The 23,222-nt window shown below is 39.8% G+C and overlaps 3 protein-coding genes across 7 annotated transcripts in view; 2 read left to right on the forward strand and 1 right to left on the reverse strand.

The window, feature by feature from the left end:
• SENP5 (SUMO specific peptidase 5) overlaps positions 1–13,161 on the forward strand; it is a 54,916-nt gene extending 41,755 nt beyond the window's left edge. Inside the window, exons 7-10 of one of the 2 annotated variants that reach the window (XM_012780324.3) lie at positions 2,081–2,218; positions 6,645–6,728; positions 8,215–8,265; positions 9,494–13,161. In XM_012780324.3, the coding sequence (XP_012635778.2) occupies positions 2,081–2,218; positions 6,645–6,728; positions 8,215–8,265; positions 9,494–9,604 (384 nt within the window). In that variant the 3' untranslated portion in view covers positions 9,605–13,161. The remainder of the gene's footprint in view (positions 1–2,080; positions 2,219–6,644; positions 6,729–8,214; positions 8,266–9,493) is intronic. The other variant, XM_012780326.3, reaches the window with a different exon arrangement.
• A 713-nt stretch (positions 13,162–13,874) lies between these two features.
• Positions 13,875–21,238, reverse strand: NCBP2 (nuclear cap binding protein subunit 2). 4 transcript variants are annotated; one of them, XM_076002710.1, is made up of 6 exons: positions 21,087–21,176; positions 20,722–20,850; positions 18,927–19,028; positions 17,936–18,117; positions 15,868–16,006; positions 13,875–15,467 (listed from the first exon to the last, which is right to left on the reverse strand). In XM_076002710.1, exons 2-6 carry the CDS (start codon positions 20,791–20,793, stop codon positions 15,396–15,398), a joined length of 567 nt encoding a protein of 188 aa, XP_075858825.1. In that variant the 5' UTR covers positions 20,794–20,850; positions 21,087–21,176; the 3' UTR covers positions 13,875–15,395. The 4 variants fall into 4 exon arrangements, with proteins under 4 accessions (XP_075858825.1, XP_012635773.1, XP_075858826.1 ...); XM_012780319.3 differs by lacking the exon at positions 20,722–20,850 and having other exon boundaries at positions 21,087–21,238; XM_076002711.1 differs by lacking the exon at positions 18,927–19,028.
• Positions 21,239–21,272: 34 nt separating this feature from the next.
• On the forward strand, positions 21,273–22,125 carry NCBP2AS2 (NCBP2 antisense 2 (head to head)). Its single transcript, XM_076002712.1, has one exon. It carries the CDS (start codon positions 21,389–21,391, stop codon positions 21,686–21,688), a length of 300 nt encoding a protein of 99 aa, XP_075858827.1. The 5' UTR covers positions 21,273–21,388; the 3' UTR covers positions 21,689–22,125.
• Positions 22,126–23,222: the final 1,097 nt, after the last annotated feature.

Below are 23,222 nucleotides of genomic sequence, written 5' to 3' on the forward strand. Positions count from 1 at the left end.
TTTGGAGTATTTTGGATTTCAGATTTTCAGATTAGGAATGCTTAACCTGTATATAGTATTTGGAAAGATATATGAAGTGTACTTTATTATCTGTATTTCCTAATTTTTATATAAAAATATATTTTATGGTTACGAGGAACAATTTTTTTTTTTTTTGACACAGAGTCTCACTCTGTTGCCTGGGCTAGAGTGCTGTGGCATCGGCCTAGCTCACAGCAACCTCAAACTCCTAGGCTCAAGCGATCCTCCTGAGTAGCTGGGACTACAGGCATGTGCCACTATGCCCAGCTAATTTTATGTATATATTTTAGTTGGCCAGTTAATTTTCTTTCTATTTTTAGTAGAGATGAGTGGGGGTCTCACTCTTGCTCAGGCTGGTTTTGAACTCCTGACCTTGAGCAATCCGTCTGCCTTGGCCTCCCAGTGTTAGGATTACAGGCGTGAGCCACCACACCTGGCCAACAAGTTTATTTTTGAGAAGAATGTAAATTTGGTCTTGTTTAAGCATGTATTTTAAATATGATTCCTTGTTTTATTTATTATTTATTTTCTCTTTTTTAATTTTAAAATTTTTATTTATTTATTTTTGGTTGTCCAATTAATCTCTTTCTATTTTTAGTAGAGACGGGGTTTCACTCTTGTTCAGGATGGTCTCGAACTCCTGACCTTGAGTGATCCACCTGCCTGGGCATCCTAAAGTGCTAGGATTACAGGCCTGAGCCACTATGCCCGGCCTGGTTCCTTGTTTTAGATGCTCAAATTTTTTGAGCTGGAAAGGACCAGTTATCTAGTCTGTCTACTATTTTCTGCTGCCGACCTCACTCCCAGGTTTGTGGGTGGAGAAACTGAAAAGCAGAAATGCTTTGCTCCAAGGTCATGGAGACTAGTAAAAGATTCATTTAGAGCAAGACATTATCTGGATATGAAGTAGAAAGCAAGAAGGAAGGCACAAGAAATTAGTTTCTGAGAATTTTTTTTTTAAAGTGTTTTGTAGAGACAGAGTTTCACCATGTTGCCTAAGCCAATCTCAAGGTCCTAGCCTCAAACAATCCTCCCGCCTTGGCATCCCAAACTGTTGCAATTATAGGTGTGAGCCACTGTACTTGGCCTCTGAGAATTTCATACAGTTTAAAATGTTTTAACCCAAGGAATCACTAAAATATTCTCAAAAAATGCCTGAATGAGAAATTCATTTACCATTTACAAATATGTATTGAGCACCTACTACTTTGTCATCTGATCTACAACTGGAATTTTGAGTAGAATACCAAATATTTCTAGATTGTAAAGGATGTCCTTTAGGATATAAAGGACGTGTTAGGATTGTAAAGGATGTATTTGGATATAAAGGATGTATAAAGTATCATCAAGGGTGTTTTTCTCAATTTCAACATCTGAGAGACCCAAGGGAGTAATAATGATACTAGCTAAGATTTATTGGCTACTCATAATGTACTAAACATAGTTTTATGCATTTTACATGTATTCTCTTATTACTCTCAACAACTTCATAAGGTAGGTACTATTGTTTTATGCTTTTTATAAGTGAGGCAGTCAAGGCACAAAGAGGCTAAGAAGATTGCCAAAGTCATCTGGCCAAGTGGAAGAGGCACAATTTGAATTTGAGCAGACTTGCTTTAGAGCCCATGATCTTAACTACTATACCAAGTCTGTAGAAAGATGGACGACGTAAACCTTATATTATTTTCTAATACCATGATTCTTTCCTAAACAAGAGTTAGGTCTAGGTCAAATACGTGCCCTAAATTTTCACAAGAAAATTAAGCAAGCATAAAAATAAGGGGCCAGGTCATATCAGGCAGTTGCTAAGCACAGGTTTAAGTAGATTAAATGGAAAATAGCACTTTTTATGTCTTCATTTTTCTTATTATTGTTATGTATTATGGCTTAGTAGTTACAAGCATGGGCTTAAAGTAAGACCTGGGCTCAAATTCTAGTTCACTGCTTCCTAGTTTTTATAACCTTGGGCAGGTCAGAGGTCTGTAAGTAGAAGCTGCTGTTTGTTGGTTTGGATAGAGCCTGTGGTGATGTCTGCATTTCTTTCTCTTTTCCTAATCAGGTGGATTTGTTTAAAAAGAGTCTTCTGTTGATTCCTATTCACCTGGAAGTCCACTGGTCTCTCATTACTGTGACACTCTCTAATCGAATTATTTCATTTTATGATTCCCAAGGCATTCATTTTAAGTTTTGTGTAGAGGTAAGTTAATATATTGCCTGTTTTTTTTTTTCTTTAATTTGTCTTGTGATTGGCCAGATAGTATCTTAGCTCTAAACAGAACAGCAGAAGTCAGAACCATGGAGGAACAGTTACTGTCATGAAAACCCTCTAAAATGTTGGCAGACAAAAGGACTATAAGAGGACTCTCCAGCTAGGAAGAGGTAGCTGTGTAAGATCTAGATTCTCCTCTGACATAACCCTATTTAGATTTTGCCAGATTTTTTAATGCTTTCCTTGGTTTCTCTTAGAGCTAAAATTGGCTCATATCTTCAAAATAACTTCTTTAGAATAATTTATAACCCAAGAGAATCAACTGACAAAATGTTAGAGTTTAGCTAATAACAGTTCAGCCGAATGATGGGATACAAAAGCAAGAAAAATCAGTAGATTTCCTAATTTCCTGCACTATCAAGAACCAGTTAGAAATTGTAGCTGAAAACAAAAGATTCCATGTACAAAAGCAACAAAACATAAATAACTTGGGAATATACCCTAGCAAAAAATGTAGACGTTCTTTATTAAGAAAACTCTAAAGCTTATTTAAATATTTAAAAGAAATCTGAATGATGGAGAGATAGGCAGACTCAATATTGGAAAGAGACCAATTCTCTCCAAAATAATATATACCAATTTTTATCCTAATCAGTTTCCCAGCAGGATTTTGAATGAAACCTAAAAATCTGCTCCTAGAATTCATATCGCAGGCCGGGCGTAGTGGCTCACGCCTGTAATCCTGGCACTCTGGGAGGCCGAGGTGGGCAGATCGCTCGAGGTCAGGAGTTCAAACCCAGCGTGAGCATGAGCGAGACCCTGTCTTTACTAAAAATAGAAAGAAATTAATTGGCCAACTAAAAATATATAGCAAAAAAAAATTAGCTGGGCATGGTGGCGCATGCCTGTAGTACCAGCTACTAAGGAGGCTGAGGCAGTAGGATTGCTTGAGCCCAGGAGTTTGAGGTTGCTGTGAGTTAGGCTGACACCATGGTACTCTAGCCCAGGCAACAGATGAGACTCTGTCTCCAAAAAAAAAAAAAAAAAAAAAATTCATATTGCAGAATTCATATGCATGAATAGCTAGAACAATTTTGAATTAGAATAGTGAAGGAAGGAATACTTGCTCTACTAGATGTCAAGCCATGTTTCAAAGTTTTTGTAATTAAAGCTATATTTATATTGGCTTAGGAATAGACAAGTAGATTGGTGGAAGAGCATAAAGAGTCCAGAAATAATTCATGTATATATGGGAATTTAGTATATGATAAACTTGAGAAAGGAAAATCTATTCGGTTATGGCACTGGGAGAATTAGCTGTCTAATTGGAAAAGTGAAATAGAGCCTTCCTTCATACTCTTGTAAAACCAAATTCCAGGTGGAATAAAAACCTAAGTACAAAATACAAAACTGTAAAAGTATTTGAATAAAATATAGAAGATGCTATGTTCTTGGTGTAGAGAAAGCTTTCTTACACAGAACCAAAAAAAGACACAAGAAAAATTTAACCATCTCATAATTTAAAATTTCTGGCATGTCATAAAGTTAAAAGACAGGCAACAGACTTGGAGAAAATGTTTGTGACATATATATAATGGACAGTTCTTATCCAGAATATATAAAGAACTCTTCCAAATGAATAAGGGGAAAAAAGGACCTAATAGAAAAGGACAAGTGACAATACAGTAAATTTTAGGAAAAAATGCAAATAACCATTGAACTTTATGGGGAGATGTTCAGCCTAACCAGAAATAAGAGAAATGCAGATTAAAACTGCATCAGGGTTATTTTTGCCCATTTGATATTCAATTGTTTATGTGGGTATACAGAAATAGACATTGTTGTATTTTCTGTGGGGTGTATAAATTGATATGGCTGCTTAACAACAACTGCAATTCTAATCAGTTCTCACGGACTTATAAATTAAAAAGATGCATGTCCTATTACATATCGTTTCTATTTCTTGGTATCTACTAGGAAAAAAATGCCTGTATGTGCACACAAAGATGGGGCCATGTACCAGGATGTTTATTTGTTGCAGCATTATTTCTAATAGTGAAAAATAAAACAGTCTAAATTTAGCTCTACTAAGAAAATAGCTAAATACAATATAGTCAGTATATCCTTACTGTTAAAGTGACTGTAGAAGTTCCAAAGAATATAGTAGATCTTCGTATCCCTGACAGGGAAAGGTGTCCGAGACATAAAATGCCAGCTTTTAAAATGTCTGAGTTTAAAAATGCCAGCTACAAAATGATAAAGTATAATATTTTTATAGAAAAAAATACATGCACACATACATGTATGTGTGTATATATACAAATACACCAATATGTATATATGTGTACATATATATTTGTAAATGGAACATCAAGTTTTGAAAATTCTAGTTTTTGTTACTAAGAAATACAGAGGAGGGGAAAAATGAGGAGTCCCTCTGGGCCCAGAGTTCTCTAACTCCATCCCAGAAGAGTTGATACAATATCAGGTATGAGTGTGTTTTCCAGTTCCCTTCCCTAATTGCTTGCCTGTCTCAACACATCCCTGTACTTGCCAGAGCCTGTGTATATTATATCACTTCCATAGATAAACTTGAAAACATATAAACAAAAATGTAGCCATATCAGTGCCTTTAAGAGTCAGATTCTGACAGGAAGAGGAGGGCAGGGGTATTGGGATCTAGGATATATTGATACTCACCTGCCTGTGCTTTGTGCCGGGCACTGATCCTGGGGAGTCAGGGAAGGGCCAGGCAGACATTTACCTTCATGGAGTCAATTAGGGTTAAACAGAATTTTGTTTATAAAACAGGCAGTTGATTTCTAAGTTGATTCTGGATTATTGGATTCTGGTTCTGCACAGTTATGGAAATATTCATCTGAATTTTTGCCCAAGTCCTCTTGCAGAGATTTAACCTTTTTAGCAAAATTAAAATTGGCCAGGTCATTTTGCACATTTTCAAAAAGATCCTAAGAGCAGACTTATTTTTGATGATACCTAAAAGTCGTTTAGAGCTAAGTTTAGTCATCAAGGCAGGTTGGGTGGGCTGTTTTTTGTGTTAAGAGGATATGGGGTCATAGAGGTGGCTCTATATGAGAGTTGGAGGGGGTGCTATATTTCCAAAGGTTTGATGAGAAATGTTTTAAACAATCACCAAATGTATAGATTCCATGAGACATAACAGCAGGGACTTCAACAGTTGTATGTACTACTGTGTTCCCAGCACTTGACACATTATAGATGTTCAGTAAGTATTGAGTAGGTGACCATTTTTAAAGATGTCTTTTTTGCCTATATTTTATTTATGAATTTACATATAGTGCTTATTCTGAGAACTTGAAGTTACTTGTTTGGAGGGAGAAGAGCAACGTGCAGTTATACTTTGTTAAATATTAAGTATCTGCTTTCACCAGATGTGTTTTCTTCAAGGAGGTAGCTTCTACTTCTATTCCACCTTCAGGGGCATGTATTTAATTCACATAACCTCTGACTTCACCCTTGATGTAGAGAGAGAAAAATGCACAAAGAGATTGAGTGAATTAGGGACATTTTGAAACTCCAGCAAGCTTCATCTTGGTAGACTTGACCATATTCAGTATTCAGAATGGGTTTGAGTATAACTCTTCAGAAACTAAATGTTACCTTCCCTGCAGCCCTTGAAAATAAGGACTATATCTAAGGCTGGAATGTTTTTGTTTTGTTTTGTTTTGAGACAGGGTCTCATTCTGTCACCCAGGCTAAAGTGCAGTGGTATTATCATAGCTCACTGCAACCTCAAATTCCTGGGCTCAAGCGATTCTCCTGCCTCAGCCTCCTGAGTAGCTGGGACTACAGGCATGCGCCACCACATCTGGCTAATTTTTCTATTTTTAGTAGAGACAGGGTCTCACTCTTGCTCAGTCTGGTCTTGAACTCCTGGCCTCAAGTGATCCTCCTGCCTCACCCTCCCAGAGTTCTGGGATTACAGGTGTAAGCCACTGTGCCTGCCCTGGAATGTTTTTCATTTAGTTTTAGTTATTAATGAGTTCTGCTCAATACAGGGTTGCCTTCCCTGTATTGAGCATTGGCAGTGATTAAGACTTTCTTTTTGACTTGCTAGTATGTAAGTTTCAAATGCAACACGTTGACTTACTGCTGGAAAAGGCTAACAATCTCATAAAACCATTCTAACTAAACAAATACCAGTGTTCACAGTCTAAGTGCATACCTTGAGTACAGAAGGTTTGAGTCCTCCTTAACAACGTGAAATGAAAGATCTGAAATAAAGTTCCAGCTTTAAACTCTTCATGGCATACATTCTTTGCCCAATTATGGGGCCATAGCCTCTTCCTTTGCTTCTGTCTGCTGTGGGCATGTTCCATTTTTCACCGACTGATGGAACACAGCATCTGTGTTGTGGTTTCTTTTTAACCAGAATATAAGAAAGTATTTGCTGACTGAAGCCAGAGAAAAAAATAGACCTGAATTTCTTCAGGGTTGGCAGACTGCTGTTACGAAGGTAAGTATGTGATAAAAATGAAACCCAGGCATGTCCAGGGGATGGAGTGATCTGAGGGGTGGGCTCCTTTAAGAGCATTTGAGGACTGGTGACAGAGACACCAAGACCCTGGAGGCTTTAGGGAAGCAGTTCAAAATAAACCTCAGTTTAGCATTCATCTAGCCGCTCAATTTCCCAGTGCTTGCCGGGAGCAAATAAGTTATTTCATCCCTGAGGCAGTTGCTAATGATGTAGTTGCTCTACTGAAAAAATAAATTTTGGTGGGGATGGCACCTGCCTCATGCCTTGTGGCTTTTATTTCCAGATGACCCATATAGACCTCGAGAAATGCTGAAATGACTGTTTCAGTGCTCTCAGGGAGAAAGTGCACTGGGTTGCTTGCTAGGCATATACGGAAGACAGTCGCCTGAGTGCTTCAGGCTGAACACAACCTGGATGCACACCATGTTTGGCCCATAGACATTAAAGTTGTTTGTGGGACAGACTGCCTAGGCATAGTCTCTCCGTCCAGTCAGGACTGCCAGTGTCTTACATTGTGTCATCAGTGCTTTATTTCCAGAGTGTTTTTGTGTCTGTGATCTCATTTGATCCTTACAACCTGTGAGGTAGGTCGGTCATTTAGGGATGAACATCATCTTTTATCCTGTAGATGAAAAAACGGATGGGTAGGTATGACCTTCCCCAAAGGACATCTTAAACTATCAATAGAGTCAGGTCCTTTAACTCAGGTAGTGATCCAGACATCTCTCTGGGTCATTGACACAATGTTATAGACAGGGTCCTGAAACAAACCTTTAACCCAAGTCCAAAGCAACAAGATTTATTAGTTCATCCTTATACTGAACCAAATGCTAAATGTTAAAATTACCTTAAGTTTTGTGTTTTGAATAACCTAGTATACCAGTTCAAAGCAGAACTGAACTTGAGATTTTCTCAATTTACTCAACTAGAATATCTGGGCATTCTAAATTTAGGATCTTTGATATTCTCACTCTAGGCTGAATACAGTAACCAATCCTTGGAAAATATACTATTTACCTTCATGATTTCTTTCAAAGAATAGGACACAGTTGAGTAATACGAGATAAAAAGTGAAGACTGATAAGCAGAGTTGTTACCATCTAAGTATTCCAAGTCCAGGCATGTGTTCTGTTTTGTGATCCATGGTTTCATTTTGACTGATTATCAGTGAATTGATAACAAAACTAATTATCCAGATGGATGTTTTTAAAATAGGTTATTTTTCCCATTGCTCATATTTAGGCAAAATGTTCATTCTATAAATTGTGGTTGCCACTTGATAGCACTTTTTATGTGGCTAGATGCCTCCATACAGTTAGACATGTAAGATACTAGAGGTATATACCAGCTGTCCTGGATGGAGACAAGTTCCTGTCTTTTGCTCATTTTTCATAATAGAATTTTTCTTACCTGAAGGAGGAGTACTTGCTCTTATCTTAATGACCATTTTGTTTTTCCCCCTCAGTGTATTCCACAACAGAAAAATGACAGTGACTGTGGAGTCTTTGTGCTCCAGGTAAAGAAATACTATTTTTTCAGAATGTACAGTGTGTGAATTAAATTTGTTGGGTGTAGAGAAGAGAGATGGCAGGCCCTGTATGTGCACATGATACTACGTACAAGCAAGAGTACCTAGTATCTAGTACTTTCCCTCCCTCCTCCCCCTTTTTGTTGAGAAGCAGTAGTCCCTGCATTTTCAGATGTTCACATTAGAAAGAACTGCCTTCCAGGCCCAAGAATGAGCAATGGGCATCACCTGTGTCTTATCGGCGGTTATTAGGAAGCCATGTTGGACACCGACGTAAACATGTCCATATCAGAGGCCCCTGGCTTTTGCATAATTACATTTTTTTTTAAATCATTTGCAAGCAACCTGCAGGTCGCTGACATAGAGTAATTAGATTATTATCTTTTTTTTTTTTTTTTTGAGACAGAATCTTGCTTTGTTGCCCAAGCTAGTGAGTGCCATGGTGTCAGCCTAGCTCACAGCAACCTCAAACTCCCGGGCTCAAGCAGTCCTGCTGCCTCAGCCTCCCGAGTAGCTGGGGCTACAGGCATGCACCACCAATTTTTTCTGTATATATTAGTTGGCCAATTAATTTCTTTCTATTTATAGTAAAGACAGGGTCTCACTCTTGCTCAGGCTGGTTTTGAACTCCTGACCTCGAGCAATTCGCCCACCTCTGCCTCCCAGATGCTAGGATTACAGGCGTGAGCCACCGCGCCCGGCCAGAGTAATTAGATTTTAAATAAATTCAAAAACTGCCATCTCATGTTGTAGATCTCCTTAGAGGTCTAAAAACGCTATATGGAAGAATTTGTTAGGTATTTATTTGTGAAAGAAATTATAGTGTATAATTCATAAATTTAGAGATTTGTAAAGATCTTAGACGATATGCTCATTCATATATCTCATGAATGTTTGGGGTTTGTAAACAAATTCAAGTTCCTACTTAAAGGCCACATCGGGTCTAGCTGCACTCTCAGCAGGGAGGAATTGAGGCCTGTGTCAGTTGCTGCTTTTCACCGTATTGGATCAGGAGGGAGGGAAGATCCTAGCCATACACTTGCCTGGAAAGTTGACTATAATTTGGAAGTAAATATTTTAAAACAATGTGTTTTACAAGAAGTTTAGACAAACTTTAAGATGCTGCCTTAGACCCTATTGGGTCTGCATCTGGTAAGATATAATGGACTGGTATTCGGCTCTCCATGCCACTTAAGTGTTTCTGGTACCTTTGCAGTACTGCAAGTGCCTCGCCTTAGAGCAGCCTTTCCAGTTTTCACAAGAAGACATGCCCCGAGTGCGGAAGAGGATTTACAAGGAGCTGTGTGAGTGCCGGCTCATGGACTGAAACTCAGCAGGGACTCTGAGAAGTCTGACCAAGTTGGAGCAGATGGTTTGTTACTTGAATCTCCAAACAGTTATTTGAATTTTTACAGATATTTCAGATTAGTGGTGTTGGGCCACTATTGTTACCTCAAATTTATTTTTTGCCCTTATTCATTTCTCCAGCTACCATGTACTTTTGTTTAATGTTCAGTTTGGTTTCATTTTGAATTTTATGGATTCTGTGCATCCCCCCATATTTAATATTTATTATCCAAACGCATGCATATAGACAGAGCATGCAGTGAAGAGTATTAAAAAAAGCTTAGTAGATTTGGTGCAGCTTTTGACACTTAGTTAGACATGAACTGAATACAGGTTTCAAATTTAATCCCAGAACCTAAAAATGCAAGATGTTTTTGATACAGCATAACTCTGAGAATAGTAGATGTTCCCTGGGACATAAAGGGTAGCTGGGAGTGGCTTTGATAAAGCCAGTCCTGTTTTACATTTACCATCAATACCTTTCACTGACTTCCCTCTCCAAGTGAGTCTTAGAGAGAGATATGCATTCCTTTTGAAGGGTGAGATGGGAGTGGCTGTAAACAGACGGGTGTGTTCTGTTCATGGAGGCACACTTGTAAGCACAGCACCTGCTTTGGGAATAGTTAAAGAAGAAATGAAAGACAGCAACCTTGGGGGCCAATTATCTTAACAAATAAGAGATATCAGTCGTGGTTTTAAGGATTATAATACATGGCTTACACCTCATAAACATTTTGCTGGGACACTGAATTGTTTGGATTTTTCTGGTTTTGACCTGTTAAAATATTTAACATCCATCAACCTCTAGTGGTCAGCCAAATGAGAATTCAGCCTTTCTAAGAGTAATTTGCAAGTTGTAACTTCCCTTGTGTTGCCTCCCATATGGAAGAGATTAAGATTTACCAAATTTCTCTTTCAAGGGTGTCTGAAATTTAAACATTCAAGGTCAAAGACTGACTTTAGGTCTTTTGCAGGGTGGATGAGAAGAGGGAAGGTTATAAAGACAACTTGATTCCATGGGAGTGCAGCAAATATATTAGAGGTTTTTTTTTTTTTTTTTCCTCTCTTCTTTGGTGATCTCAGCAACATGCAGGGCTCATTTGGCTTCTGCATGAGCAATCCTGACACTCTAGCATAGTTCTTTTTTTCCTTTCTATTGAACCTCATCTTCTGCAGGAAAGGGCAAAGTGGCCCTGTCCTTATCCTTAGCTGTGTTAGGATTAAAGTAATGGATCTTACATCTTTAATTTGGCCTTTTGTGACATATTTGAAAGGGAAAGAAATAAGGAAAGTACATGTTAAACCTACCCAATCACCCTTTCTAAACAAGGGGAGGAAAAACAAAAAAATCTATGTGTGAGAAACTCAGAAACCTGTATCGAAAAATATCAACTAAATGGCAGAAGATACTTGAATTTATTTATGCCTGGTTGGGTTTGGCTTGTTGAAAAGAAAAAGCTACAATGGTTAGTTTAACTTGGCTATAAGATATGGCTGAGAAAAGGCTGACTGCCAGCATTTGAGAGCTGAGTCAGACCATGTTTACATGTGGGGTTCCCAACACCAGTGTTGACACTGGGAAGCAGCCCCAGCACTTTCCTCTCCTGAGTCCTCCAGACTCAAACTCCTTAGTGTAAAACCAGGTCAGTATTTCTTATTGTGCTTCAAGTCATTAAAAAGACTGAGAATAGAGGCACTTTATGCTGCTACAAGTAGGGTTGTGTCAGCATTAGGAAAAATACCAATTAAAAGTGGGAAGATGTTTCTTGAGGTTTTCAGACATAATTATACAAATGTGAGATTTTTCAAAATTTGTATGCGAGACATTTGCCTCTGATTTTTTGGTGGGGAAGGTAAGCGGTGGTATACCAAAGTAGCCAGTAACTAGGCTATCAATTTAAAATGTCTTGTGCTTCAGTGTGAGGAAGTATCTGATTTTCTCAATGACAGAACCAGGCATGCAGAAGAGACAAAAAGAATTGTGTTCCTGCAAGAATCTTAATGCCCAGAGTTTGAGTTGCCATTTCCTCCAGTCTGAGAAATGGTCATTGTGTCAGCACTGAGGCTTAAAGGGATGAGTATAGAGACCCTTAGGTGAGCTGTTCAATTCCAGTAACTCCTTCACTTCCAGCTTAATAGGGCACCTTGAGGTGCACTGTCCAGCATGGTTTAGCTTAAATGTTGCATTTTAAAAGTCTGTTTTTAAATGTTTCTGCCATTTATGAAACTTGGTTTTAGCACATATAGTTGCTTTTCCCTTTCTTCTTGTGATTAGGTATAAACCTCTATTTAACTCCAATCCTAGATTAGAATGTCCTTTGTCCTGATGTTTGCAATAATTGCTTCCTTGGTAAGAAAGGCATTTTTGAAATATACTCTGGGCTGTTGGTGAAAGAGACAGGTATTGCTTACTGTCATTAGCTTGGCACTAAACTGTTTGGGTGCCCACAAAGTCTAGAAACCTTATGCTTTTGGGGTCAAGCTCAGGCCTTACCAAACTAAAAGCTACTTTTTTTCTTTTTTGAGACAGGGTCTCACTCTCTTACCTGGGCTAGAGTGCAGTAGTTTCCTCATAGCTCACTGCAACCTCAAATTCCTGGGGCTACAGGTGTGTACCTGTACCACGCCCGGCTAATTTTCTATTTTTTGTAGAGATGGTCTTGTTGCTCAGGCTGGTCTTGAATTCCTGGCCTCAAGCAGTCTTCCTGCCTGCCTCCCAAAGTGCTAGGATTACAGGTGTGAGCCACTGTGCCCCGCATAAAAGCTACTTTTGATGAGCTTTCCATAAGCTGCCTGGTCCTCTCCATCAGCAAATTTATCAGGCTGTAGTTGCTTCTTTCTAGTGGTCTTTCCTTTTGTTAAATCTATAGCAATGAATATAGATTTAATTCAACTTTTAAATTCTCTCAAGAATCAAACTTTCAGTTAGCCTCTTAAGAAAGGGAAAAGAAGCAGTTGCTGCCAATAATCCCCAAAGCACATTTTTGCCTTTGTATTCTATTTTCTACTTAGCATTGAATATAAGTAACATGGTCATCCTGAATTTATAGTTGGAACAAAACAGTAACAGACCTAACTGGGACACAGGCAGCACTAGCCTAATCTGAGCTGCCCTTTTCTTTGCAGTTGTGGTACACTGCTTCCCTGGGTTAGAAGAAGTAATTGGGGTGTCTGGGTGGGTCAGACCCTTCAGGCAAGAAACAATGTATTAATAGTGTGAATTATATATATATATACTAATTACCTGCTCTGCTTAATTATGTTGAGAAACTGAATTAATCAGAAGTTCTAAAGCACATACTTTGTTATGTGCTAGGCTTTGCCTCTTGGCCTGTAGATAATTAAGACCTAGGGAATACCATCAGAGAAGTGTTAATGTTATTTGAGTTAAAAGCAGACTTAGACAAGCTGTCCACTTAAATGGTACCTGTTGGTCAGAAAAAGAATTTATTTAAAGATTATGATCATGTAAAATTACAGTACTCAACCCTTCTAGCAAAATATTTTTTTTAAAAATAAACTAAATGCCTTTATAAACTTGTGTCCTCTCATGTTGAATAACATACACTGTTTGAATAGTAACCTTTCCCAGTGGCATGCCAGTCAGAACAAGACTCATTTAAGAACAGGGACCAGTGTACACCCTTACCAGCTTACTCTTAGAGCAGCATTATCCAATAGAATCTTCTACAATGATGGAAACATTCTGTACTTTCATCCACTACAACAGCCATTAGTCACATATGGCTACTGATCATTAACATGTATTTAGTGTAAGACATTGAGTTTCAAGTTTGGCATGTTAGCTAATAACATGTACGGACAAGACAGTCTACAGATCCAACCTGGCTAGATCTGACTCCTAACCCACGTATCATTTCCTAATCTTAGTATACATATCTCAACTTCCACTTTCTCTGGTTAAAGTGAGAAACAGGTCAGAATGCTGCTCCTGAGTGAAATAGCAAAAGGGTACAATGAAAAGACTGTCATATTTAGTGTCCCCCAAGCCCAAGAAACAGAAAGTTGTTTTAATTCAACCCCAATTTCCCTTCCCCACCAATCATCCAGAGCATGTTTTCTGGAAAATCAACCTATTCTTCATTAATAGAGAAGTTTGCTTGATGCATCTTTTATGATTTTCACAAGAACAGCCAAGCTCTTTATATAAATCCATAGCTAGTTGCAACTGTCAAATCAAAATGGATGCAAATTCTGCACATTATGTAGGAAAGAGGCAGAGACAATGATAAGTTCGTCCAACTTTATTAAAACCTGTTACAGAAGACACCATTCAAAAATCAGTTTGTGGTTTTAAGGCCTGTAGAAATCTGAGTTATGTTTTACTACAAAAGAATATAAAATACATTAGTTCAAACTATAGCATAAAAAGAAATTTTAAAAATGAACAGTGTATCTTCATAAAATGTTTGCAAATAATTTCTTTCTAAGCACTTACAACTAGTTACAGCTCTTTTAAAAATGCAGGTAACCAGTTTGAATTTAATGGGAAAACCTATACTTACCATAACATGAAACGTGTTCACATTGAGGTACTTCAGCCCCAACTTTCACAAACTATTGCAAGTTAGAAGATACTTTGTTGCTAAATGGAAAAAAATTCACATTTTTTCACATCAGGGAAAATTATACTAGACTTAACAGTTTTAAATGAGCAGTAGCTCACATTAGAGAGAAATCACCTCTTGCCTCACAAATGCAAAATAAATTCTCTAGACTCCCCTTTCTGTAGAGACTATCAGCTCCCTATCAAAGCTTGGACCTCAGTAATAAGCACATTTAGAAATGAAAACACATTTCAATATGAGAATTGGCTAGAATAGACATCTCCTGCAGGAAGCTTCTGTGATTGTTTTTGTTAAGCATTCTCTCAATCTTCAAGCTCTTTAAAACCCACTCCATTCCCAAGATCACTGAAAATGAAAATAAATCAGATGGCCCTGACAGCAACCTTCATCATGTCAAGGCATTGTTTTAACTTGTGTCTCTGATACTTCATCCCATTTCTGACTGCAATGTCTCCCCCACCTCTTGGAGTATTTGAGGTTCCTCATATTACAAACTCTTGCTTTTTTTTTTTTTTAAGCTTTAGGTATAACATTTACATTTTTTTGAAAAAATGTGTTTAGTAAATACTCTTCAAGTCTGCACCTAATTTCCTGATATGTAAAGCATAGAAGCTTTAGTTCCCTGGGACTAAGGCTTGCTTTTGCACCAACTATTAATATTTAGGAAGGCTCCTTGTTTCTAAGTTTTCCTTTAACAATCAGAATTCATAAAAAACAAATTCAGTTGTGAAACACCTGTTACTAATTTAGAGCAAAGCTATACAACATAGCAAAACCTCATTTATTAAACTTTATCTCATGCAAACTTAATAATTCCAGGCCCCAGTATAGATCATGAACCTACTTAGACTCAAACATGGTAAAACAAATTTAAAATTTTTTCCAGTCTTCCTAAAAGAAGTGCAGATCAAATCTGTTGCCAAGGAACACAGTTTCTGAAATGGTAACAGAAAATCATTCTGGTGACCCGACACATGGCCAAGATTCTAAGACTAGAATTAAAGGCATTCTTTTGTATTCTGTCCTTTAATAATTTTCAGAGGAAAACCATGAAGAGGCTTCCAGCTCAGCAGATAATGATCACAGCCTGGTAAAAATGAGCTGGTTTGAAGACCTTGGGTAAGGTTCAATAAATTCAACAGGCCAAAGGAGTGAGTTTTTCACCGATGGAGCTCTCACCACTCACTGGTTTTGTGCCAGTTTTCCATAGCCTCCTCTCCCAGCATCATAGTCTTGCCGATACTCATCTCGTACCTTAATTGAAAGAACACAAATTGGTTTAACAAAACTGCTTCCCACAAACATGTCATACAGTCTGCTAAATCTTTTCAGGTGCCATAGGACATTCAAGTAGGATGTACATACCTAAACCTGTTTCAGTGCATTTTGCTTTCATTCTAGACACTCCTACAGGTAGAAAATATCTAGCCTCTAGCAGAAGTTCAAGAATGGTTCCTTGTAGAAATGTACAGAATATACTGTTTCAAGGTTTAAACTAATTTACCAAAACCAATGGGTAGTTCTCAGATTTACTTCAAGCCAAGCTTACAGGCACAAAGTTATTTATAAAAGAGTAAATACAAATTGACAAAACACCTGTCATCACGATTGGAATCTCAGGCAAAGGCTGAGCCCAGAGATCCTTCCTACATACCTGGCCCCCAGATCGCCCACGTCCGTACTGCCTGCCCTCCTTAAAGCCTGCATCCCAATCTGTGCGAATGATCCGGTCATCCAGACGAGTTCCATTTATGTACCGCATGGCATTTTCTGCATCTGCTCTTGAATAGTATCTTAAGTATAAGTATTAAGGAACACTAGCATTTCTCCAAATGTTTTGGAAATACAGGAAGCAACATAAATGAACCTGAGTTGTTAGGAAAAAGTATAGAAGCTAATCCAACCAGATGGAGTTCAAACAGAATAACTTAGCTTGCACAGTCCTGTTTGAGACTGGTCCAGAAGCACTCTGGGAGTCAAACATGATATTTTTCCAGGGCTACACTGATCATGACTTCCTAGATATTCCTGTTAATAATTCTTTGGTCCCATTGTCTCTGTACTTTGGCTTGCAAAATGTAAAATGTTCAGTGTAGGTTTAGACCACAAACTGTATACTTCTTATCAAAGAAATAGTGACATCCAAATTGGGCACTATGTATTCAAGCACATAGTAGGCATTCAGTAATTTTATGTTGAATGAATAAAATGAATGCTGGATGGACAAACTGAGAAAAACTAGCTGGTAATAGCAGCTTCTCTTTGGGTATTTGCCATTAATGACTGATGGTCATTGACCTGCAAAGCAAATGCAAAAACACTCTGGTTCTCAGAGACTGATTATCTACTGGATGGATTTTCTTTGACTTGAATTTTCATTGTTCTCCCTCCTCTGTGAACTATTTTATGCCATTTCTATCAGCGGCAAAAGCAAAACTTGGGTAACCTGGTCCCTTGTATCTGATGGGAGAATGGAAGAAGCTTGCTGAGCCCAGAAATCAGATACCAAAATCACAAGTGGAGAATAGGTTCACAAGCAGGTGCAAGTTGGTAAGAGTAAACACATTTCTACTTTCTTTCTCAAGGCCACATTAAAAGGCCAGGAAAGAAGCATATAGAACCTAGCAGTGGAGTAGAGAAAAGCTCGTGGAGGAGTGCTAATGGAACAAAAGCTGTACATTGAAATATTCTTAAAGGAAATAGACAACTTGCAGGAGGCTTTTAATTCAAATTTGAATAAGAAGAGAGGCTACAAATATGGTTTAATTAAAGGTTTATCTGGGAAGACCCACAAGCAGGAAGGCATCTATCCCAGGCAAATAAAAATAAAACAACAAGAACTAGTGTCTTTGATGCTAGCAGGCCAAAATAAAATCTCTTCATTGTGGCATTTGAGAAACCCACACATCCCAAAGGCAAGACAGCAATTTGAGAAAGCAGCTCTGTCTGGCTCCAGTGAGTAAATATTCTTTTCCTTAATTATGAATGGAAACACAGGCTCATCAGACATTTGAGGAAAATTTACAACATAAATACAACCAAACATAACTCAGGGCACAGAAAAAAATTTCAAAAGACACATTAGATCAAATCTGGGAAATTTCTCAGGATATAAAATGGCAAAAAAAATAAAATACTAGTAAAAAAACCCAAAGAATCCAGAAGTACAATATTTATAGTTTCCAGGCAGATAATAAATCATCATAAGTAAATACGGTTTTGATTTTTACCATAAAATCAATCCATGTCTACATAATGAAATACTATACAGCCATTTTAAAAATAGGTAGACCTACCTGTGCTAATATGGAACAATCTCTAAGACAGGTTAAAAAAAAAATAGCACATACAGTATGCTACCACACAGCCACAGGACTATTTTCGGAAAGACCCAAGAAACTGGTAACTGACTAACTCTGGGGAAGGGACTTGGGAATTAATTTTCACCATACCCTTTATATTTTTTTCTAATACCAAGGGCATGTATTCTTGAACAATTGTTTTTTTAAAGCATCAACCATAAAGCACAGATTTCAGAACAATGTATATATTACCAGTTTTCACATTATAAGAGTGTAGGCACATTGGACAGAAGGTAGGAGGTAGTGAAGGAAGAAGTGTAGGGATGCTAATAAGCTAATACCTTCACTTTTTTAAACAGGCAACCAATCTCTCTCAGCTCTACCCTGGTTCAACAGCTACATTAGACACAAGAAGGATACTCCACGAAACAGAATCCGCATGCTGTTTTTTTCATTTTATCCAGACCCATAATGATTTTCTTTATGTCACCGCTTTTGCTGAAGAGTTCATAGATTTGTTCTTCAGTTGTGTAAAAGGAAAGATTTCCAACATACAATGTACAGCTTTTCTTCAGTAATTTTTCCTGTTCTTCATTGTCACCCTAGAATTTCAAATAGAGACAAAATTAAGCAATACAACTTAAGAAGAGCCTTGCTTAAATAATATTTCTAAGTATGGCAAAATGTTCATTAATTCTGATTTGGAAATCAAATCTGCATCCTAATCCCACACAAATCCTTTGCCAAAGAAAAATAGGCTGTTCACATTCTATGAAGCACTTATGCAAGGTCCAAACTGCTCTTAGTAGAGGGACAGGGTTCAAAAGTTACACTGCATGCAAAGTATAACTTCTACACCAGATTGCCACATAAGTGGCACATCTTTTCCCTGCACACATATCCTCAAGATTGGATCCTTCTCTAATGGCCCAAGTTTAAGTTCCTGACCTTGACCCAATATATTAGAAAGAGTTCTTTTGTAGTGAAAAATAAATGAATTTTCAGAAAGAGTTTTTCTTATAATACTCCCATAGAGACCATTCAAAGCAATAACTGCTTAGATGATTTACATGATCATATATTTTCCTCTGAGTTTAGGAGAAAATGTAGTGACCACTAAAACACAAAAGGTCTCACTTTCCTAATGGGGTTTCTAAATTGGAAGACAGGAATATAGCTGGGCTTCAGCCAACACACCTGATAATCCCTGGGGACAAGATGGCTCATCACGGGCTAGACATAGTATTTGAGACACCTTCACAAAAACCAGTATAGCTGTCCTTACACCTAGCCTCCACATGAGTAAGGACAAATGTGATTTAAGTAGAAGGCCTATCAGATAGCCTTTTCTCAGGCCCTTCTGCCCCAGGTTAGGGCTCTGATATTAATATTAATACAGTGGTATTCCAACCTGCAGAGTAGATCCATGCTCAGCCCCCACGGGCACTTTTCCAAGAGTCCTCCCTTTGTCATTTACTACTCCATAGGTAATGCTGGTCCAGTTTCCTTCACTCTGAGAATATGACTTTGCATTATTCATCTGACTGCTTTGTAGCACAGTGTTGACGGTAATAGGTCTCATGTCATCACATTCAGTGGTAGATTATAGAAATAGGAAAACCTTCTAAACTCACATGAAAAGGAAACCAAAATGAATTATGGTACATCTAAAAATGTAAAACTATGCAGCCCCTAGAAAAATGTGTATCTACATGCAGTGGTATGAAACATCTCCAAGATGGAGTACAAATGAAAAAAGCAAGGTACAGAACAGTTTGATGGGTATGCTCCAAATTATATTTTTTAAAAGCATGAACATACAGATACCACACACAAATTGGCAAGTATGTCTGCCTCTGGGGGGAATCAAGGGACTGCAGATCAAAGACTTACATGTATGCTGTCTTAAATTTAATTCTCAGAACAACTATATGAGGCAGGTCCTAATTTATCCCCATTTTACACATTAAGAAAGGCAGTTAAGTAACATGTCTAAGGTCAAACAGCTATTCAGTAGTTGTAGCTGAAATTTCTTATTCCCAATCCCACACTGCCTTTAAAAATCCACAGGACAATAGTCATTTTATGCTAAAAACAGGTTTTCAGGACTTTGGAATGAGACAGAAAAAAGTAAAATTAGAAGCAGGAGGCATTTCATTTCTTTCTTTCTTTTCTCACACATATAAGTAATGTCCAAACAAACAGCCTACAGCTTAAGACTTTGTGGGGGAAGGTACTTAAGGTATGAGATTAAAATGGAGTCCATTCAGGGAACACTAGAAATTCTGCATGACAGTATCATATTATCATCTAAATCTATAGGCTTTAGATTGCAGAAACGAATATAGCAAAAGCTAAATTCTTCCACAGTTTTTATCTTTCAACATGCCTTAAATTCAAGCTAGGTATGATGTGGACGTCTGAGGTAATGAGAACTGTAAAAGTGGTGTAAATGAAAACCATGCCTAGCGCTTAAACGTTTAAAAACTGTTGGCTGAGTGAATTAAGAGCTTCCTCAATTTGGCCTCAAACAAAATTTCTTTTTCCTTACCCTACTAACACACCTTTCACATTCTCCACGACCACCCCTCTCCTACACGTGCCCCCTCATTTCCCAGTCACAAGAAGATTTTCCCCTTTTCACAGCCCCTCCCTTTCCACTCATTTCTGCATTAGATTTTGATTACTTACCTCCATTTACAATCCCTACTACAGGGTTATGAGCTCTCAGGGTGCAGAAACTGTCTTCCCTCTCCCTCTATGGTTTAGCAGAAGGCTTTAGCTACACCACTCAATAAACGTTCACTAAATAATTGGGCTAATGAGTGCCCCATCCTATCCTACCCCCCACCTTTGCTGATACTAAAAATCCCACCTTGAATATCTGCAGGGTTACACCTTTTCGCAAAATACACTGTGACATAGCCTAGGCTAATATTTCCCTCTTCTGAAATCCAGCAATTCTTTGATCTTGATATCCAAACACCTTCAATATACTTAGCTTGGCTGGTCCACCTCCCTACTCCGTGGCCTCACCAACAGCGGAGTCAGGACTTAACTCTGCCTCTCATAACCACCGCGCAGAACTTTGTAGTATCATCCCACCAGAGAAAGAAAGGACCTGAATCGCTGATTTAAAAAAACAGGACCTGTTTGGCTGGTTTAAAAAAAAAAAGCTCCTGTATCTGGGTCAGGAAGCACCTCACCTCCACATATTCCAGGAGTGAAAAGGACACCCTTCCCCTCATCACACAGTCACTCTGCCGAGCAAAGCCCATGAAAATGGGAGACACCACTACTACCGCCGCTCAAACCTCTCTGCATTGGCCAAGCAGCTGCAAGAGAATGCAAAAGCGACGCTCAAATTTCCTTTCTTCAAAAGACAGTGGCTTCAGTGATATCCAAACGCCCTTCCAGCATCCATTCCCTGCCTCCCCAACAGGCACTGGGGCCCCACTTGGCGTTTGGGGACAGACACAAGCAGAATGGGATACGACACAAAGAAAAATGCAAAGCGTTTCTCAGCGTTCGAGCCCACAGCCTTCCCCTCTCGCGGCCCGGCCTCCCTCACCCGGAAGTGCTGGTCCCGGTACTGGCTCAGCTCCACGTAGGAGTCGCTGCGCAGCGCCTTCAGGCCACCCGACATAGTGCAGAGAGGTGGACAAGGACGCTGCGACTCTGGGAACAACGAGGTGGCGTCGGCGGAAGCGGAAACGCGCGGAGTCGACTGCCTGAATTGAGACTCATCTTGTCCAATCGGAGCGCGGCAGTGTCGTCATCAGACGGCGCGGGCGCAGAGGTGGTCCGCTGTGGGGCGTCACCGACCAGAAGGTGAGAGCGCCGTGCTCCCGGTTCCGGGGCGCTCGGAGGAAGATGGTTGTTCGGCGGCTGCTGGCAGCCCTGCTGCACAGCCCGCAGCTGGTGGAGCGTCTGTCCGAGTCGTGGCCCATCCGACGTGCAGCGCAACTCACCGCCTTCGCACTGCTGCAGGCCCAGCTACGCGGCCAGGACGCGGCCCGCCGCCTGCGGGGCCTCGCGGCCGGGCCCGCGGAATCCCTGAGCCGCCGGGCTGAGAGATTCAAAGACACCTTCACCCAGGAGCTACGCCGCGGCCTCCGGGACCGGCCGGGGTCCCCACCAGGTAGCCAGAGGGGCCCGGGTGCGAACACTTAACCAACCCCTGGCGGGGCCGAGGTCGTTTACGTTCCTTCTGGGCTCTACAGCGACCTCAGCGTTAAGGAATCATCCCGGGCAGTGCGCATGGCTTCGAATCCCGACTCAGACTGTTGGTCCGTGGACGTCCCACGCATAAGAACCTAGGCCCAACCGACATCCTGGTTGAAGTCCTGTGATTGAACAGGGCATAGTGTAGAGAAAGACCCCGAAGCCTGCAGAGAGAAAGATAGGCTGGGCACGGACACAGCACGTACAGAAAGCCACAATGAACGACAGCCAGAAAGAGAGCCTTCCCTCCGCAGATGGGACTAAAACTCTCGATGGATGCTGCTGCATCTGCACTGCCGTAACAGGACACTTAATTTCAGGAACGATCATGGATGGAGAGACAACCCTGCAGCTGCCCAAATCCTCTAATTAAATGTGTGAGCTAATAGGCATGAGTGTGGTACTTCTTAGACAAGATGGATTTGGGGGCTATAGGCCCATGGTAATAATAGTTGGCATATATTGAGTGGTTATTCTGTGCTGACACTTGCTAATTGCACTCTATGTAGGCCCTCTCGCTTACAACCATATTCATATGAAGTATTGAAAGCTACTTCTTAAGTTGTCCAAAAGCCTTACAGAGTGGGATGTGAGCAGTCATTTGACTTCAGGGCCTAAGTCCTTAATCACAGCTATCTGCAGCATTTACCCTGACCCTCGATGCCTGTCTTCCCCCACCGTCACCACCAGGCATTAAGACTACTATGTACCATGGAACAAGCTACCTGGGTTCCTATTACCTATTTTATTTTATTTTATTTTTTGAGACAGAGTCTCACTCTGTTGCCCTGGCTAGAGTGCCGTGGCGTCAGCCTAACTCACAGCAACCTCAAACTCTTGGGCTCAAGCAATCCTGCCTCAGCCTCCTGAGTGGCTGGGACTACAGGCATGTGCCACCATGCCTGGCTAATTTTTTCTATATATTTTTAGTTGGCCAATTAATTTCTTTCTATTTTTAGTAGAGTCGGGGTCTCGCTCTTGCTCAAGCTGGTTTCAAACTCCTGACCTTGAGTGATCCTTCTCGGTAGGATTACAGTGAACTCCTAGCACTCCAGAGTGCTAGGATTACAGTGAACTCCTGACCTTGAGTGATCCTTCCTCCTCTGCCTTCCAGAGTGCTAGGATTACAAGTATGAACCACCTTGTCTGGCTTTTTTTTTTTTTTTTTTTTTTGAGATAGTGTCTCACTTTCTTGCTTGGGCTAGAGTGCCCTGGTGTCAGCCTAGCTCACAGCAACCTCCTACTCCTGGGCTCAAGCAATCCTGCTGCCTCAGCCTTCCGGGTAGCTGGGACTACAGGCATGCGTCACTGTGCCTGGGTAATTTTTTCTATTTTTAGTTGTTTGACTAATTTCTTTGTATTTGTAGTAGAGACAGGGTCTCTCTCTTGCTCAGGCTGGTCTCAAACTCCTGAGCTCAAGCAACCTCCCTCCTCAAAGGATCCACCCGCCTAGACCTCCCAGAGTGCTAGGATTACAGGTGTG

The sequence above is a fragment of the Microcebus murinus genome, chromosome 1 (assembly GCF_040939455.1).
Source record: "Microcebus murinus isolate Inina chromosome 1, M.murinus_Inina_mat1.0, whole genome shotgun sequence".
In the NCBI taxonomy this organism is placed as follows: Eukaryota; Metazoa; Chordata; class Mammalia; order Primates; family Cheirogaleidae; genus Microcebus; species Microcebus murinus.

Bases quoted from the DNA above. Each gene is read 5' to 3' on its own strand.
- NCBP2AS2 (XM_076002712.1), top strand. From the start codon at position 21,389: ATGGTTGTTCGGCGGCTGCTGGCAGCCCTGCTGCACAGCCCGCAGCTG.
- NCBP2 (XM_012780319.3), bottom strand. From the start codon at position 21,161: ATGTCGGGTGGCCTGAAGGCGCTGCGCAGCGACTCCTACGTGGAGCTG. The intron at 16,007-17,935 runs GTATCCTTCTTG...CTTATACTTAAG, and splicing joins TGCGGATTCTGTTTCGTGGA to ATACTATTCAAGAGCAGATG. The intron at 15,468-15,867 runs GTATGTAGGAAG...CTTTCAATTAAG, and splicing joins GTGGGCGATCTGGGGGCCAG to GTACGAGATGAGTATCGGCA.